General features: G+C 45.5%; 1 protein-coding gene across 3 annotated transcripts in view; it reads right to left on the reverse strand.

Annotated features, from left to right (window-relative positions):
- Positions 1–15,433, reverse strand: part of PARP12 (poly(ADP-ribose) polymerase family member 12) — a 105,268-nt gene extending 89,835 nt beyond the window's left edge. The window contains exon 1 of one of the 3 annotated variants that reach the window (XM_085884512.1): positions 15,039–15,433. In XM_085884512.1, coding sequence (XP_085740638.1) covers positions 15,039–15,361 — 323 coding nt within the window. In that variant the 5' untranslated portion in view covers positions 15,362–15,433. Of the gene's footprint in view, positions 1–1,145; positions 1,584–15,038 lie in introns of those variants that run through there. The other 2 variants (XM_085884513.1, XM_085884511.1) reach the window with 2 other exon arrangements.
- Positions 15,434–19,773: the final 4,340 nt, after the last annotated feature.

The raw sequence follows: 19,773 nt of genomic DNA on the forward strand, positions 1-19,773 counted from the left end.
ATGTGTATATATATATATATATATATATATATATATACATATACATATACATATACATATATATATATATATATATATATATATATATATATATATATATATATATATATATATATATATATATATATATATATATATATATATATATATATATATATATATAGTTTTTGGCCCCATCTCTCAATGGTGAATAATCACTTTAAAAATTAAATAATTCGCATATGCAGATCCAGATTTGGATCTTCACCAAAATCGAATCTATTCGTCCTTGCCACGCACCCAACATGTCCACCAAGTTTCGTCCAAATCCGTCTTCAACTTTTTGAGATATCCTGCTATATATCGGTTTAGCCCTCTCTCTCATTGGTGAAGAATCACTAAAAAATTATCAGATCCGGATCTTCACCAAAATCGAATCAATTCATACTTGTCATACACCCAACCTGTCCACCAGGTTTCGTCCGATTCTATGGATAACTTTGAGATATCCTGCTCACAGACAGACAAACAAAAAGACAAAGAGGGTGAAAATATAACCTCTGTCCACCTTCGGTGGTGGAGGTAAAAATATGAAAGGATGTACGGATGGTTTGCCAAAAAGTATGTAATCAAGGTGGAGATGGTCACAAGAAATAATTACGTGAAACCATGCCGATATCTTTGTTTGAATCAACATGTTGCTCACACAGATCTGCCAGGACTATGTTGATGAGTTTAGAAACATTACGACAATCGACCCATCGAGCTTTGTTAGTATATAAAAAGAGCCAATAATCAATAATCACTATACTTCCTGTAATTTGAAACATAATCACAAAACTATTGGAATGTACAAAGAACTTGAGAATGCCCGTGGCTGCATCACCACTCCAGTGTACAAAACGTGCGTTAAGGGCAAACTTAACTATCGGCAATTGACACAACTGTATTGTGCCTGGCAACTTCTGATTTCACAACAAACGAAACCAACTTTCATTCCCAATGGTGTTGTCCACAAATTCCGTACACATAATCGTTACGCACACCTAAAACAACGTTCGGTTGATTTAATCAATCAATCTATGCACGTGATCATGCCCGAAATAAACAGTACACTCCCTACTTGGAGAAGTAACCACAACGAGTCCACTCAACCGCTTCCTTACCCGAACTTGCAGGCACCGGCAATGAAGAGCCGGCAGATGTGCAACTTGGAACAATTGGCGTCCAGGCATTTCCCAGAACTGTACGGAAGGCACACGCGCAGTCCTGTCTTGGCGAACACCTGACACGACGCCTTGTCCCTCGGATTTGCCAACACAAAGTGCTCTGGGTGGGATTTAAGGACGTTCACAATGCCTTGCTGGTCATGGATTGCGCTACCGGTACTGGAGGTGCTCCCCGACTGGCACAGTTGCTGCAAGTCCAGCAAACCACCCTTGTCGCACAGATCACGGAAAGCCTGAACGAACCAATCCTTCTGGGCCATGTCCTTAACTCAAGAGTCGGCCAGCTCTCAACGAAACGTTCCTCTATTGTTTGTTTCCGTCGTTTCTCGGAAAAAGCACGTCACAGCTTATCCTCTCAGCTGGGAATGTGCGTCACGAGTCACGAGTCAAGACTCCTCCTCCTCCCCCTCCTCCTGCTTCTGCTTCTGCTTCTGCTAGTTCACGTGATCACTGTCACCGCCGCACTCCTTCGCTTTGGATGGGCAGATTTAATTTCACACTTAACATAAAGATACGAGCGGGAGCACTGATCATGAACCCGTTGGAGGTGAATATTGTTTAACAAACTTCCGAGAAGCGATAACAGGAATAGAGAAGAAAAAACAAAATGCAGTGCAATGACATCAGGAGTGAACAAACTGGTTCTCTCAACAATGGTGCCAATGTTTGTTCAACTACATCTCCGATCAGTGCCGGATTAAGGTATGGGCTTTATGGGCTGCAGCCCAGGGGCCTCCGCCAGCTGAGGGCCTCCAGATATTAAGTGAAATTAATTTACTGTGAAAAGTCACTTCATTTGTAAATGCAGAATGAAAGTACAAGTATGCTGAATAATCTCTTTAAAAAGGGCTCAATTAATATACTGTATAATATATTGGAATTTTTTTTTTTGCCCATTATTCCAACTCGTTGGCACTGGCAATCCTGATTACAATGAGACGATCTCATACTTGCTTTGGGCCTGTACAAGAAATCGCTCATTCCATCGAAACTTTCCTTCTTCTTCTTTCGTTATTGCTTTGTTGGGAAATGTTCACTTTAAAAACTTTGTTGGACAATTTGATGAATTCATGGACAAGCATGAAACATCGCAAGCGTCTGATATCTACACCCTTGTGCTAAAAAAATGGATTAACTTCTTCATTCCCTAATGTTGAAATAGCACTACGGATTTACTTGTGTTTAATGATAACTAATGCGACTGGAGAGAGAAGTTTCTCCAGGCTGAAACATATAAAGAATGTACTCAAGTCAACAATGACACAAGAACGACTTAACAGACTAGCTGTCATGACAATTGAAAATGATGTTCTCAAAAATTTACAATTTACTGATGTTTTGGAGAAATTTGTCACCAAGAAATTACGCAAAGCAAATGTTTGAATTTTAAATTTGTTTCGTCTTGTCAAATAAATTTAATATTGCAAAAACTTATTTTAGTTTTGAAAATATCACAATATCTCTTCTCTTTTTGTTGTGTTACAGTTGCACCCATCTCTGCGAGCCTTATGTTGACATTATGTTGTAGAAGTTGAATAAACTGATTTCAAGAATAGTCCTGCAGCGTAGTCTGATATTTCAGATCAATTGTTCAAATTTGCATAAAGCACCAAAATTGGTACACATGTAGAATAATGTACTCCGAACAATTCTAGATATGGAGCCACCCGAGATTGTGCCTTGGTCAGCGTCGGCGACCATTTTCCAAAATGGCCCCCATTTTACTTGAGCGAAATTGGCTATATGCTCTTATTTTCTTATTGTATTGGTGGGAGATATAAGGAAAGTGTAAAATTCAGTAAATTGACCATGAAAAGACGTATTCAAATATTATGAGCCAGTATTTTCGGTAAAAAAAGCCATTATTTGATTTGTAAATTGCTGCTCTCCTGAAACTTTTCACTGAAAAGTACCCATTATTTCCTGGAGAACAAGAGTCAAATGATATTCATCACATTCCATGGGTTTGGAATCAACAAAAATTGCATTATAGATTACATACTTTACTCTATTTTGAAAAGGGAACTGATATAATCGTGATAATGACAAACTCAGAAAATGTAGTCAAATTACTGCACACTTCACTTTGAAGCGACTACGGTTTACTGTCTTCTACCATTCTACCAGGACACATGGTACATGCATACATCAGTCTACTACAATATGAGTTTCTGAGCTCAAGTGTACTGGCTCTGGATCAAGAAGTCAACACTTTTACAAGCAATGCGACTTTGCATTTGCACATTCTAAGCTCGGCTGATATCTCAGTCTGTGTCTACTGCGTCTGTCTACTGGCATTCTCCTTCACAAGCACGCAGTCCAGTGCATTGCAGATTAGCCTTCTTGTATTTGCAGCGGTTACTACAGCCTTTTTTGCAGCTGCACGACACAAAGCAGCTTTGTGAATCCTCAGGGAGTGTGGTCCAGAGCTGTTCATAGGACCCATCCTCTGTTTGCCGCCAGCCCCAGCTTGTTGGTGATGGAAGCACAGGTTGAGGGACCAAGACCTGCCCCCAGACATAGCCACCCTGGAAGACTGATCTCTTCACATGCTGTTCCAAAGCATCTTAGGTAGGTGGGATGCGCTGGACGGAGTTCCTCTTGGCGAAGAGTTTCTTTCTGGCCTCGTTGACGTCCGTATATGGACTGGTGCGGTCATAGAGGAGCATCACAAACCTTTCAATGCAGTGCATCGTGTCATCCTGGATGTTGACTGGCGTGGTGGTCAGGGTCACAAGAGAATCTGTCAGTTCTGGAAACGAGTTCCATGTAGCCCAGGCAGATTTCTTCCCATGCCCCACGAATGCTGATACCGTGTCACATCCGGTCATGGCGTGGAAGACAGGGAGGGCACGTGCCTTCTGTGGACCGAGGGAGGTAGCTATTTCATGGGCAGGGATGTAGCGGTAGTTCTTGCCCGTCCCAAAGGCAATCCAGAGTTCATCCACGCACGGTAGTGCCTGGGCTACCATCACCGCCAAGATGACGACGTCGGTGTCTACGGTTCGAACTTGAATCCGATGGTGGTCATGTTCTGCAGAATGGGCCACATGTAGCATGATGCGAGTGTCCGTCTCTTCTTGACTGCGTGGAGCCAGAGAGCTTTCATCTTCCTGCCTTGGAAGGCAGATGACTGCTTCACCATCAGTGACTACCAGCTCCTTTGCCTCATCATGGAAGGACTGCACCAGCACATCAGACAGGAAGGTGAAGAGCTCCACCTTGTTTGCGTCGACACGTAGGAAACTCTGCCAGTTTTCTGGTATGGCTGCGGTGCTCACCACGCGCCGTCGCACCCCGTTTCCTCGTTTCTCCCTTGTCAGACTTGTCAGGTGCATCAGACTGAGCTTCAGCAACACCTTCAAGGCACACCAGCAAGTCGCTTTTGCTACCCAGGTGTAGCTTACCTGCATCAGATAACGCGGGAGGGCATGCTTGATTTTCATGACGGAAGAACTCGTCCAGGTTCCCATCGCAGTTCTGGCAGCCTATTTAGAGCCTTGCAAATAAGGCCATATCATTCTTCACAGATGCTTCCTTTCCTTTGGGTGCTTTTGGTCTTCTGTCTGTTCCGAAGAGGGGGAGTTTCTTCCTCTTTATAGGTTCGTCAATAGTCTTGGTTCTGTCGATGAGGCAATCCTTTGAGTATGCCTGAAACTGTTCTTGTCCAATCTGCTTGGCAGTGCGAACTGTTTCAATCACTGCAGGATCGGCAATCTCCTTGGTGTCTAGGACCAGCAAATCTGGACTATCCTCCTCGTAGGGATTCCCCAGCTCTTCAATGACAGCCACAAGTGATTGTACATCTTTGGCAAATGCTTCCTGTGCACACTGTGTTTCTTCATGGTGACGTGTCTCCTCACTGGCATTTGGATGCATGTTCGCCTCCTCAAACTCCATGATCACTCTGGCCACCTCGGGTCCGGCGACCATCCAGCGCCTCAGAGCACTGGGATTGTCCGTCAGGCCAATGGCACCTCCGTCACCCTTGACACGGGCATTGTTTTGTTCATGCGCTTGGTCAAGAGGAATTGCTGAGAATGCCCTCTTGGTCTTTTGCACTGTGAAGTGGCCTGCCTTGAAATTATTGTAAACCTACAAAGAGAATAACAATGACAGATATCCCATGTTGTTAAAGTAGAATGGTGGCCATTTTGGAAAATGCCCGCCAAAGCTGACCAAGGCAAAATCTCGAGTGGTTCCATATCCAGAATTGTTCAGAATACATTAGTCAACATATGTACCAATTTTGGTGCTTTTATGAAAAGTCAAACAATTGGTTTGCTATGCTGCAGTACTAGAATCCGAAATTCGATTTGCGTGCTTTTGTTAATTATCACTGGGGGCCTCACAGTATCTGTAGCCCAGCGGCCTACAAAATCGTAATCTGGCCCTGTCTCCGATTGCCCCAAGGAACTAACCAGTGATAGGAGATTTAAACGAATGCACTTTATGTCTGCTGCGATCGATTGGGTATTCATGAGTGACTTCTTATACACAATTACAAAATGATGCACGCCAGACTAATGATTGAGTGACGTCATAAGTGTTCCATTTTCTATTTCCTTCCTGCCTGTTTGTTCTCTGATTATCACAATTAATCTGCAATATTGTAGAACTGTAATCCATTCTGAGAGCAAGTCATGCAGCCTTTAGATCACAATCCAAAGGTGTGTTCCATTACCAACTAGAAGGGCACTAACTAGGTAGATCAGTGTACACCTCCTCCAGGATGAACAGTGAGAAGTTTACCTTTTGTATCCCACTGATCCGGACCTGAACCAAAATCGAATCGGCTTGTTGTTGTTTAATTCATATATCAACTCATCCACATCGTTTTGTCATAACTCGGCCACAACTTTTTAAAATATCATGATATATTTGTCGTTTTTCAATGGAGCTGTTCTCTCAATGGTGAAGATCGAATCACTTCAAAAAAAAAAAAATTTATCTCGTATCCGCATTTGGATCTTCTCCGAAATCGAATCAATTCCTCCTTGTCACACACCCAACCTGTCGACTAAGTTTCGTCCGATTCCGTCTACACCTTTTGAGATATCCTGCACACAAATAAGCAAAGAAAAAAGACAGAAAGGGGTGAAAACGTAACCTCCACCTTCGGTGGTGGAAGTAATTAGAATGGCACTCGGTGGAGCACATACCTCTGCCAGGCTGAACACTTTACATTTTGTATTCCACTGAGAGGTCAGATCTGCATCGGAACATGAACCAGAATCTAATTGGCTTATTGTCACTTTTGCAACTCTTCCACCAAGTTTTGTCATAATCCATCCACAGCTTTTTAAAATATTGTGCAATATAGTACTGTATATCGTTTTTGTTAATATTGTGCTCTGCAGTAATATACCTTCTCTCAATTGTGAAGAATCACTTTTAAGAAAATTATCCAATCCAGATCCGGATTCGGATCTTTTCCAAAATCGAATCAATTCGTACTTGTCACACACCCAACCTGTCCAGCAGGTTTCATCCGAATCCATTGATAACTTTTTTGAGACGTCCTATGTATCGCTTTTGGCCCAATCACTCAATGGTGAATAATCACTTTAAAAAGTCTCATATTCAGATCCGGATCTTCACCAAAATCGAATCAATTCGTACTTGTCATACACCCAACCTGTCCACCAGGTTTCGTCCAAATCCATGGATAACTTTCTGAGATATCCTGCTCACAGACAGCCAAACAAAAAGACAGAGGGTGAAACCATAACCTCTGTCCACCTTCGGTGGTGGAGGTAAAAATCTGAAAGGATGTACGGATGGTTTGCCAAAAAGTATTGTTAGGGTTCTAGGAACCATATGCATACAAACATACAGTTGTCCCGAAGTCAGTTATTCCGTTAAGTATATGTGTAGATAGAACCCCTCCTTGTGTTTAGTGGGAAAATTAAAAGGGTGCGTTGCGATGTTTTTTTAGTTAGGTTAATAAATCTTTATATCCCCTCCAACAAACGTACCACTGTTCACCCGCTGTCTACTCGGACTCTCACTTGCTACTCTCGCATGGGCTGAACAAGTGCGTGTTCGCCGACTCGCCTAACCGGCGACTTGCTTTCCGAAGCAGAATCTCTGCAGTAGATCCTTTTTGGCGAGTCCGAACAGTGAGCGGGCTTCCCGGTATGGCTGAAACTCCGCCCAGAAAGGGCGGCCCCATGGAAGCCCCGTCCAATCAGGGCGAACAGTGACATCGGCTTCACCAAGGCCCCTCCCTGCTGAGGGAGATCTCTAAAATTACGACACCATCCTCAGGGAAGAGTGCTGAGAGGGTGAGCGAGTAAGCTGGAAAGTGAGTCGTCGGGTGAGCTGGAAAGTGAGTCGTCTTGAGAGTGAGCTGGAAAATGAGTCGTCTTGAGCAGAGCGTTGGAGTGAGACAGTTCGTCGGCTGGTAGTGAAAGAAAGGAGGATGGTCGTGGAGTGGTTGCTCTCTTTGGGGGTAGTTCGTTTTGAGTGTTTCGAGGGGCTCCCTGCTGACGTTCTCAAAGTTAAGTTTCCGGTCGTTATTTGTCCCGTTTTAACTGTTTAATTTTCTCACCTACATGTTACTGAGTGTTCCTAGTTCGGTTTTGTTTCAAAAATCGTGCCATTTTGTGAGTATTTTTGTCGACGTTCTTACCTGGTGTTTGAGGCCTAGGCCTTGGCCTAGGCTTGAGGCCTACAGGTTCCACTCGGTGTTCGATCGTTTTTTTTTATTTTTTTTGTCTTTTCTCCCCATTTACCTTCAATTTCTATCCTCCCCATTACCTTCAATTTTCATCCTCCCCACTTTCCAAACATCCCCCATTCTCCCAACTAATCTCTTTCTTATCTCAAAAAAAAAATATATATATATATACCCAACAACAACAACAACAACACGCTCACCTTCTCCCGATTCTGCTTCTTCTTCCTCCTCTTAACTTCCTCCTCGTCTTTTTCCTTGATTTTTTTTTCTACACTTCCATGACCTAATCTGTTGAACTCTCTCAAACATTAATATTGTTACGTTTGAGGGGGGGGGTATGCATTCAAAGGGTAATTAGGATTTTTAATTAGATATGCCATGCTGTTCGAGTTTACCAGGATCTCGATGTAATAAGTAGCAATTCAGTGGTGATAAGTTGTCTAGTAAATGTTCATTTCTTCAAGGGGGAAATGATAATTGTCACGTAATTAGATAGGGACACGGGATAGGGTAAGTGTGTCTGTGTAAACCCCTTTTAGTAGTCCCTGGAGGCTGGCCGTGACGTCACAGGACAGGGCTGCGGATGGCTCCGCCCCGTGATCACGATTGGCGGAAGGCGACGGCGGTGGGCCAATAAAATGGCTCGATTGGAAGTGACGAGGACGGGAGGATAAAAAGGTTCTGTTCGGGGTCGTAAAGGAAGAAGAAGAAGAAGAAGAAGAAGAAGAAGAAGAAGAAGAAGAAGAAGAAGAAGAAGAAGAAGAAGAAGAAGAAGAAGAAGAAGAAGAAGAAGAAGAAGAAGAAGAAGAAGAAGAAGAAGAAGAAGAAGAAGAAGAAGAAGAAGAAGAAGAAGAAGAAGAAGAAGAAGATCAGGACAAAAAGATCGTGTTTTTTTGGTGTGTCGGCTGTTGCGCGGGAAGCGTACTTGTTGTTGTGCTGATTCGATCGTGTTCTTCATCGTGTCTTGGAGCCTTGCTGAGCCTCGTGCCTCACCTTGGTTGGCTCTGGGGTTCTGCTGACTCGGAGTACGGGGTCGAACGGCGGGCGGACCTGCCTCCCTCTCCTGCTCGAAATTTGGCGCCAGAACTGGTTCCCTGGCGGCTGTGAGCGGACTTGGGCCAGGACCAGGAGGTTGACAGCACCACGGTTTCTCCTGCCCTCCCTGACGAGAGCAAGGCCAGCTCGTCCGATGCTGATCCAGGGACAGTTGCGTCCACACCATGGTCCAGCCTGACCACCAGAAGTAGCTACGTTTTGTGTGTGTGTGTGTGTGTGTGTGTGTGTGTGTGTGTGTGTGTGTGTGTGTGTGTGTGTGTGTGTACTTGGCGCCTTAGAGGGTTTGAGATCTGTATATTCATTGGAATTGTCTGTGTTTTCCCCACGCCCGATCCCACACCATCCCGTCGAATCGCCCCGGATCCCTCTTCTTGCCGAGTCTTGTTATTTCTGGTTAATAATAAAAACAAATAAACATCATCAACTCAGTGAAAAGCGACTCGTGCCACCTTCCTCGTCCCGTTTGCAGTAGAGCGATTAGAACCGCCATGTTTGGGTTATAAATAAATAAACCGCCTCCATCGTTTCGGCTCATTCTACGTTGGCGGGACTGTTCAAGTCCCGTGGACGTCACAATATTAACAACAAAAACGATCTTATAATGCTTCATTTTCCTCTCTCACACATGTGGTACTCTTTACTGTTTCATAATGCACGACTCTTCTGCTATTTTAACAGACTGGTCTCATTTCGAGCTCTCCTTCATTCCTTGCCTAAAAAATCCAACTATTACAGCGCTTCTTCTCTCCATTCTCAGAATTCGCCTTCATTGCATCCATCAAGAATTGTGTTAAATCACATCTCTGACCTCAAACTTTTAAAAACCACAGTTTGCCATGGATGTTTGCTTTCCATCAACCATTCTTTTTTTCCAAATTCAGTGCCAACTCACCCCCCTCACCCCTCACTCTCAAAGCAACCATCCCACTCTTCTCCCTCCAAGCCTCCCTCTCACCTCTCTCAAAAATTCCCCCCTCGCCTTTCTCCCACCTTTCATCCCCCTCACTCTTCCTTCTCTAAGTTGCCCCCCCTCTCATCCACCAACCTGCCTCCCTCCACTGCCCTCTCACCTCCATCTCTTCACTCCACCTCCTCAAATCCTCAACTGCCTTCTTCCTTGTCTCTTGTCCCCTCTCTCCCCCAGGACCACAGAGCCTTTTCTCCTCCTCATTCGGCCCCCTCCCCTCGCTATTCTGCAATACCCCACACTCTTTCAACAACCCTCCTTACCTCCCCCCCTCGTCCCTTGTCCTACCCTCCCCTCCCCCTCCACCTCCTGCACCCAAAGCCTCCTCCCCTACCTCTTCATTAAAAGTGTGGACCTCAAATATCCGGGGCCTTCGCTCAAACCTTTCAGATCTTTCCATACAGGTTGCCAATGACAAACCAGACATTATCTGCCAAACAGAAACTTTCCTCTCCCAAGACGTATCTGACTCCCAAGTATCTCTCCCCGGTTACTCCCCCTTACGGTATGACAGACCTGAGCCTCGTCCTGGTGGAGGTGTTGCTCTCTTCATCAAAGACTCTATGCCTCACTCTCCATGCACTGCTCTCACTCCCCCACACCCCCAGGAATACCTCTGGCTTTGGCTTCCCCTCCACTCCCACCTCATGTTTATATGTGTACTGTCCACCGAACAGTGATGTCTCCATCTACACCTCACTTTCCGAAAACATGGACCATCTTCTATCTTCTCATCCAAACTCTCTCTTCCTCTTATGTGGTGACTTCAATTGTCGTCACGCCAGTTGACTAGGTGTGGGTACCTCTCTCACCTGCCATGGCACCTCAGCAAAAGCTTTCTGCGACTCATTAGGACTGACTCAATCAGTCAACTTCCCGACCCGGATCTCAACCAATGGTACTCCATCTCTTCTGGATCTGATTTTGACAAATTTCCCTGACAATATCTGCTGCTCTTCCTTCGCTCCAATCGGTTCTTCTGACCACGTCCTTGTCAAAGTGGACATCTCTCTGGCTGTTATCAGAGAACCACCTCACCGCCGTCGAGTCTGGCATTTCACTCAAGCCGACTGGCAGGGTCTCCGAGCAGCCATCAAACTTACAGACTGGTCTCCTATCACTACTTTCTCAAACATCAACTCATCCTGGGAATTCTTTCAAAGAAACTTGCTCTCCCTCATGCACAGATTTATCCCCTCTCATGTTCAGTTGTCCTACCCTTCCTCTCACCCTTGGTTTACTGAAGCTTGTGGCAAGGCAGTTGTCATGAAACAACTTGCCTTTGCCTCATGGAAAGCAAACCCAACTGAGGGCAATCTCAGTTCCTTCCACAAAGCTCGGAACAAGTGTGTATCTACCCTCAGGAGAGCCAGAAAACAATATCTTTCTCATCTCAAGTCTGAACTCTCAAACCTCTCTCCCTCCTCAAAATCCTGGTGGCGTTTAATCAAATCTGTTTCTGGTGTATGTTCCCCCTCCATCCCCTCCCTTACCTCAAATGGCCGCACTGCTGATTCCACACGTGATAAAGCTGAATGTCTAAACTCGGTGTTTGCAGCTAAATCTTGTGTCCTAAACCCATCACTATCTCTACCCACTTTACCCAGTCGCACCCAACTGTCCCTGGACTCTGTATCCTTTTCTCCTGACAAGTCAGATTCTGCAACCGGTCCAGACGGCATCAGCCCACGTGTCCTCAAAGCCTGCTCTTCTGCTCTTGCTCACCCTCTCTCTGTTCTATTCACCCTCTCATTTGCCCAAGGTCATCTGCCATCTGCTTGGAAATCAGCAAACATCACTGCCCTGCATAAAAAGGTGCAAAAACAGATCCCTGTAACTACAGACCAATCAGTCTTCTCCCAATCATCAGCAAGGTTATGGAATCCATCATCGCTTCAGACATGAAATCCTTCCTCTTCTCCAATGGCTTGATTTCCAATCATCAATTTGGTTTCAGACCAGGTCACTCTACCCTGGATATGCTGCTTCTGCTCTCCCATCAATGGATGGAGGTCCTCAATGCCAGACAGGAAATCCGAGCCGTATCCCTGGACATATCACGTGCTTTTGACACAGTCTGGCACCCTGCCCTACTCACCAAACTCTCTTCCCATGGTATTCAAGGCCATCTCCACTCATGGCTCGCAGACTTCCTCTCCTGTCGCAGTCAACGTGTGGCCCGAAATGGAGTTCTTTCATCCCCCATTCCTGCGCAGGCTGGAGTTCCTCAAGGTAGCGTTCTGGGCCCTGTTCTTTTTCTGGTTTTCATCAATGATCTCTCGGACTCTCTGGAAAATCCTATATTTCTCTTTGCCGACGACTCCACCCTCTGCCGTACCATCTGTCATCCCTCAGATCGGCAAGCAGCAGCTTCTTCGCTCACTGCAGATCTGGATAAAATCACAAACTGGTCCAAAACGTGGAACATGTCTTTCAATCCAGACAAATCTCACACTCTCACTATGTCTCTTCGAAAGGACCGTTTAGAACCCCCCCACCCATCCACTTTCTCAACAATCCTCTGGAAGACGTCTTTTCTTTCAAGATTCTGGGTCTCACCTTTCCTGGGAAAGTCACATTTTCCAACCTCGCCTCAAAAGCCAGTCGCCGACTGGGAATCCTCCGTCGTGCAGTCCTTCCTCGGCCCTCTTGAGCTCCTGACCACTTACAAAGCTTTTGTCCATAGCCTGATGGAGTACTGCTCTCCCCTCTGGGCTGGTGCTCCTGCCTCCCACCTTTCTCGGCTTCACGCTGTTGCAACCAGGGCATTTAAGATCATCGGCATCTCCTGCAATGAAGCTGAGTCTTTGGGCCTCTCACTCAATCACCGCAGGTTGGTCGGTGGTCTTTCTGTCTTCTACCGACTCCTCTCCAGCCTTGCCCCCCCTGCTCTCTCTGCGATTTGTCCCCACCACATCTCCACAGGGCGCTCAAGGTCCGCCAACAACCCCCTTCTGGTAAAACTACCAAAATCACGAATCGCTGCTCATCTTCACTCTTTCATTCCTCTTTTTTCCCGCCTTTGGAATAAACTTCCTCACTCTATTCTTTCCCATTCTTCCCTCCAGGCTTTCAAAACAGCTGTTCACCACCACCTCTTATCTTCCCCCATCCAAATCCTCGATCTTTTCTACCCCCGATAATCCACCCAAGCCCACTTCCTTCAATTCCCCTGCTTTCCTTCCTGAAAGTCCCTGAAATGTCCATCTTCTCTTCGCCATGTTCCCCGTCTCATCCCCATCCCTCTCCCTTCCACAGTTCGCCTAATGTGTCTGTTCCCCACTGTTTTGTCCCTTCCACTCCCGCCCCTCTTGTCTCATGCACCCTTGCTGTGAGTTGTGTGTTAGGTCTCATACGAGCCTCGACAAGGTATACAAAAAAAAAAAAAAAAAAAAAAAAAAAGAACCTCGAACCGACCTTGACTGTGTCTCTCGTAGGGTCCTGTCTGCAGCCCTGATCCCTGCCTCGGACTCCGCTCTACTCGACCCGGGCTCTTTCGCAGACACGGTCTCCATGCCGGCGGCCGTGGACCGAGCCGCACGACTATTGACTGGTGCCGCACCACGGAGCATCCCTTCCCTCCAACGTTCAGGTACCCGAAAGAACTGTGATCTCAGCTCACCTCCCTCTCTGGCTGCAAAAGGTCCTTTGCAATACATCTGAGTTTATTTTCGTCTGAGTGTGTGGCGCCGTCTTTAAGTAGAATTGCATAAGTGTTTTATTTGATCACTGTAAATCTTGCCTGTTTTATTCTTGTGACAAGTCTGCTCTGTGTCTCCTTTGTAAGCTGCTGTAAAATTGTCACACTACATCTTTCTCTCATCTTCCCCTGCATAACATCCCCAACTAGAACTACGTTGTCGATGGCACACCATCGCATATTCCCGCGCGCACTGCTTTGTCCCATTAACGCTAGGTGAAATTTTATCTTGCAAAATGGATTGACTATTCTTTTCTATTTGATGTGCTGTCCAGCAATATAGAACTGTGCATCAATTTAATCATAGGAATGAACTGTGTATAATATTAATTATAATTGTTCATAATCAATTAGATAAATACAGTAAAACTGTGACTGTTTGTCACTCATGGGGGCCACATAAGTAAGTTCTTTATAAAAGAATTTACCATGTACAATGGTAGACACTTAAAAAAAATCAGCCCCCATTACCCCCACCCCCTCTGTCCTGACCCCGAGGGGTCATATCAAAAATCCGACAGTGTTGTGAACTTACCCATACATATATCTACTATGTCACAAAGTTTCAAGTTCCTATTTCAAACGGTGTAGGAGGAGTTACAGGGTAAGACGGACGGAATCACAATATTCCCGCTTTTCTTCGAAAGCTCGGGAATAATTATGTGAAACCATGCCGATGTCTTTGTTTGAATCAACATGTTGCTTACACAGATCTACCAGGACTATGTTGATAAGTTTCAAAACATTACGACAAAGGACCCATTGAGCTGTGTTGGTATAAAAAAAAACAAAGAGCCAATAATCAATAATCACTATACTTCCTGTAATTTGAAACATAATCACAAAACTATTGGAATGTACAAAGAACTTGAGAATGCCCGTCGCTGCATCCAGTGCCGGATTAAGCCTCGGCTGGCCCGAAGGCACATTTTGAAATTTTAGAGAATGGCCTGAAAAATTTAAATGAGATCTCGGGCTCATTGAAATGGACCCCAGACAAAAGATGAACCGATTCAAGAACAAAATATTTAACACAAAAAAAGACAAATATTTAATGTGAAAATAATTTTTGGGCCAAATTTTTGGCTGGCCCTAAGGCACATGCTTTGTCTGCCTAATGGTTAATCCAGCACTGGCTGCATCACCACTCCAGTGTACAAAACGTGCGTTAAGAGCAAACTTAACTATCGGCAATCGAAACAAGAGTATTGTGCCTGGCAACTTCTGATTTCACAACAAACGAAACCAACTTTCATTCCCGATGGTGTTGTCCACCAATTACGTACACATAATCATTACGCACACCTAAAACAACGTTCGGTTGATTGAATCAATCAATCTACGCACGTGATCATGCCCGAAATAAACGGTACACTCACTACTTGGAGAAGTAACCACCACGAGTCCACTCAACCGCTTCCTTACCCGAACTTGCAGGCACCGGCAATGAAGAGCCGGCAGATATGCAACTTGGGACAATTGGCGTCCAGGCATTTCCCAGAACTGTACGGAAGGCACACGCGCAGTCCCGTCTTGGCGAACACCTGACACGACGCCTTGTCCCTCGGATTTGCCAACACAAAGTGCTCTGGGTGGGATTTAAGGACGTTCACAATGCCTTGCTGGTCATGGATTGCGCTGCCGGTACTGGAGGCGCTCCCCGACTGGCACAGTTGCTGCAAGTCCAGTAAACCACCTTTGTCGCACAGATCACGGAAAGCCTGAACGAACCAATCCTTCTGGGCCATGTCCTTAACTCACGAGTGGGCCAGCTCTCAACGAAACGTTCCTCTATTGTTTGTTTCTGTCGTTTCTCGGAAAAAGCGCGTCACAGCGAATACTCTCAGCTGGGAAAATGCGTCACGATCCATGACTCCTCCTCCTCCTCCTCCTCCTCCCCCTCTCCTTCTCCTCCTCCTCCTCCTCCTCCTCCTCCTCCTCCTTCTCCTCCTCCTCCTCCTCATTCTCCTCCTGCTTGTTTACGTGATCACTGTCACCGCCGCACTCCTTCTTCGCTTTGGACCGGCAGATTTAATTTCACAACTTTTTGAGATATCGTGTTCACAAACAGACAGACAGACAGACAGAAGTGAAAACCACCATTGGTGACGGAGGTAATCAGTTTGCGATCGCTTGCCAAGCCAGTCGTTCCTTATCAACCGTTTCATTTGAGTGCTTGCTTGAGTGCTTAAGCCGCTTGGTGAATGCTCTCCAAGCTGATTGGTAATGCAACACACCCAAGATTCTCACAACAATAAGTGTTTAAATCCGTGTTCTCGATTCTTCGATGATTTTGTTTTTAGCTCACCTTGAACGTTGTTCCGGGGAGCTTATGGGATGGCGCGTCGTCCATCCGTCCGTCCGTCCATCCGTCTGCAAATACTTGCAACTTCTCTGAAACTTGACTCCAACCTTCATCACCCATGGTGTACCAAAGTTTGTTCATGACATTAGAAAAATCGGGGTCTACGGGGTTGTAAGGAGGGTGGGGGGTGCACACCCAAATATGCATTTCCTTTCTTCTCTGAAACCACACACACAATTTTGATGAAAATGATCACAACCTTTATCAACCACGATGTACCAAAGTTTGCTCATGGCATAAAAAAAATCCATGGCTATTTACTTTCTTTTCCATTACATATTTTGTGGGTCATCCATTTCTACCAGTGGTTCCATGGCTGTCTTATCCAGCCGCTACCAAGTGAGCACCCAGGGGTATTGCCCCGATGTTATTGTATACAGTATAGACGTAGAGAGTTAAGGCACATGCAAGACCGACAACAAGACAGAATAGCGAGAACACAATGGAAAGTGGGGAAAGATGAACAGCAGGCTAATTTATAGGGACATATAATATGGTGACAATTGGAGGAGGAATGGACGAAGTGAAGAATGTTGGGTACAAGCTCAAGCAGAACAAGTATGGGGCCCAAGAGAACATGAAGGTAAAACCAGGGATGAAGGAGCAATGAAACAAAGAAACAGAAAGATGTGTGGAGGGAGATTCGGAGAAAACACTGCATTCAGGAGTGCGTTTTGAGAGGGTTAACAAGGGGAGAAAGGATCATGAGTATGGATCGGGGATGACCTATAAACCTGGTGTTGGCTTACTGGTTAGGGTAGCTGGCTTGGGATCTTAGGGTCCTGAGTTTGAGCTCTTATCATCTGCTGAATTTACACCAGTGTCCAGGTAGGGTTGACTCAGTCTGTTAATTGTTCTGAGGTTGATGAAATGATTGCTCGTGTACTGGTAATAGGGCATTGTATCAGTGGCATAGCTGTGCCCTCAGCCAATGATGCTGCATGCCGCCTTGTGCTGCATATGATGGAGGAGGGAATGGCTTGAACAGGAGGAGGATGTGTTTATTTAACATGTTAACAGGCATGTTAAATACTTAGATAGAGGGAAGAATGATATTGAACAGATTGAGGAAGTTGCTTTTACAGTGGTACAAAATAGGAACAAACTTTTTTTTTGCATACATAGTCGAGGCTTGTGAAAGAGCTATCACAATGAATGGATAAGGATAGTATCTTTGGCCCAGTAAACAGGACACAAAACACACAGGCATGGAGAAGGAAACTCCTTTGAGGAAAAACTGGAAAATTTGGAGGGATTTAGAGGGGGGAGGATTAACGAGAGAAAAAAAGATCATGGTTTTCGATTTGGGGATGATGTGAGATGGTGGTGAACAGCTGTCTGAAAGACCTGAAGGGAAGAATGAGATTGAAGAGGATGTGGAAGTTGACTCTATAGGTGGGAGAAAAAGACCAAATGAGTGGAGGTGAGCAGTGATCCTGGAGTTAGGTAGTTTAACCAGAAATGGGTTACTGACCAAATATATGTGGTCTGTACAAACCTGTGGGTGAAAGGGGGAGGGAGAGGGGAAGAAATGCCAGTGGGTGCAAGGCCAGAAAGACAGTTGTAGAGAGTAGAGTGGCCACAAACCTATCTGCAATGGAGGAGTAACAGGCCCATCGATTCAGCTTCATTGCAGGATATTCCAATGACTTTCAGGGCATTGAACTCCACGGCATAAATATGTGAAAGGTTTGAGGCAGAGGTGTCAATCCAAATGGGAGAGCAGTTCTCCATCCAGCTGTGAATGAAAACCTTGCAGGTTGTTAGAAGTTTGGATATGCCGAGGAGAGACTTGGTTTGATGGAGCGTGCAGAGTCAGTGGCCGATTTTGAATATCAACTTTTATGTGGTTTCCCAAGATAGATCATAGTTAGTTGGTGGACTGAACTTCTTTGAGAGGCTTGTAGATTTGAGGATTCAACCGATGATCCTTTGAAAGAGAAAGAGTGAGAGTTTGAGATGTGGGTTGAAAGAAATATTCCAAATGTTGGACCAGCTACAGTTTATATAAAGGTCTACAGAGAGGAAAGAGGCTGCTGTCTGCCGATCTGAAGGATGAGGGACATTATGGCAGAGGATGGCATCATCAACAAAATAATGAGGCTTTCACAGAGAATCAGATAGCAGGTTGATGAAGATGAGGAACAGGACTGGGCCCAAGACACTGCATTGAGGCATTCTTGTCTCAACATGTAGAGGAGATTTTAGGATCCCACTGAAAGCCATCTGTTGACTCAGAGTCGAGGAAGTCAGGAAGCCGTAAGAGGAGGTGGCCTTGGATGCCTTGGGCTGAAAGTTTTGAGAGAAAGGTGGGGCACCAGCCTGTGCCAAATGCTCGCAAAATGCCCAGAGAGATGACCCTGTTCTCTTCTGAAATTGAGGACCTCATTCCGTTGTTGGGAGAGCAGCAACATGTCCATGTTTGAGTGACCAGATGGAAACCAAACGAATGGTCTGAGATGAAGCCATTGGAGAAAAGGAAGGTTTTAATGTCAATTGACTTTTTAAATTATTACTCTTGCTGTTTTTTAAACAATTTATATTAGGCTCAGTGAAGAGCTGGCACACATTCAAATTATGTGTTCATATGCAGACAGAGACAGCCGACAACAGAGGCCTTGACATAAACGAACACTGCGGTTGATCTTGGGGGAAGTTACTTCCTGGAACAGGGTGGACACTTTTAGGTAAAAAAAAATCTCTATCCTCAAGGGATGGATCTCCATCTCCATCCCAAACCCAACAGGATTTGTTTGTGCTCTATGCTCTCAATGCTGAGCATCAAATGAGGAAGTAGCACATACAATTTTAAAGTCTTTAGAATGACTCAGCCAGGGTATGAATTGAACCATGGGCCTTCCAAACTCAGAACAGATATTCTAGCCACAATGCTACTGAGTCTACTTGGTCCAATGAGTCCATGATGGATTTCATGACTTTGCTTGTAATTGGAAGTCAGGTCCTGAGCCTGAAGTTAGCCACACCCTTTTTGTATAATGCAGTGATGTTGGTTGATGTCAAAGTAAATGGAAGATGTCTTTGGGTAAATATAGGCTGAACAGAGCAGAAAGAGGATATATTGTTACGAATCTGGAAGCCATTGCACACAGACAGACAGCGGTCCCTGGAGCTGTTATTTCGATAAGTATGTGTTTACAGTTAGAATCCCCCCTTTGTCTAATGGGAATTACATGTGTGCGCTATGAATTATTGTATAATCAGGTTTATTACATCCTTAGCTACAACTACAACAGCGCCAACAACAGTGCGCCGTCCTGGACTCGACCCGGTCACCATTACGCACGTGTTTTTGGCTGAGGATGTGGGAGGAGCCTTCGTTGCCTCGGGTCGAAGCTCCGCTCCAAGGAGGGAGCAGAGAGCGTTTCCTCCAGCCAATGAGCGGAGGGTGAGCACCACATGCGTGCCTCAGCCAGTCGGGAGGCCGCCACGAGTCGCCTGACAACCCACCGTCCAATCAGGAGGTGAGTGGCGGGGAGAAGAAGCCCTTCCCTTCTCAAGAGGAGGAGTGTGGTTGTCTGGACCAGCGTTCGGCAGACGGTGATCGTGGCGATTGCGGCGCGGTCTGTGGTTGTCGACGAGCATTCTGCAGACAGTTGTGGTCATGGCTGGAGCAGTCTGAGACAGTGGTGATCGTGGTTGAGCGGCCTCGTTCGTGGGCCGTGGACTTCGGGTCGTGGATTCGGGTCCCACCGTGATGGTTTCGGAGTCAGTATGGCCGCACGAAGCGGACAGGTACCCTGGCCAGGCTTGACCTAAATAGACCCACGGGACCAG

Source organism: Eptatretus burgeri, chromosome 6 (assembly GCF_056783735.1).
Source record: "Eptatretus burgeri isolate ZD-2024b chromosome 6, Ebu_testis_v1, whole genome shotgun sequence".
Lineage (NCBI taxonomy): Eukaryota > Metazoa > Chordata > Myxini > Myxiniformes > Myxinidae > Eptatretus > Eptatretus burgeri.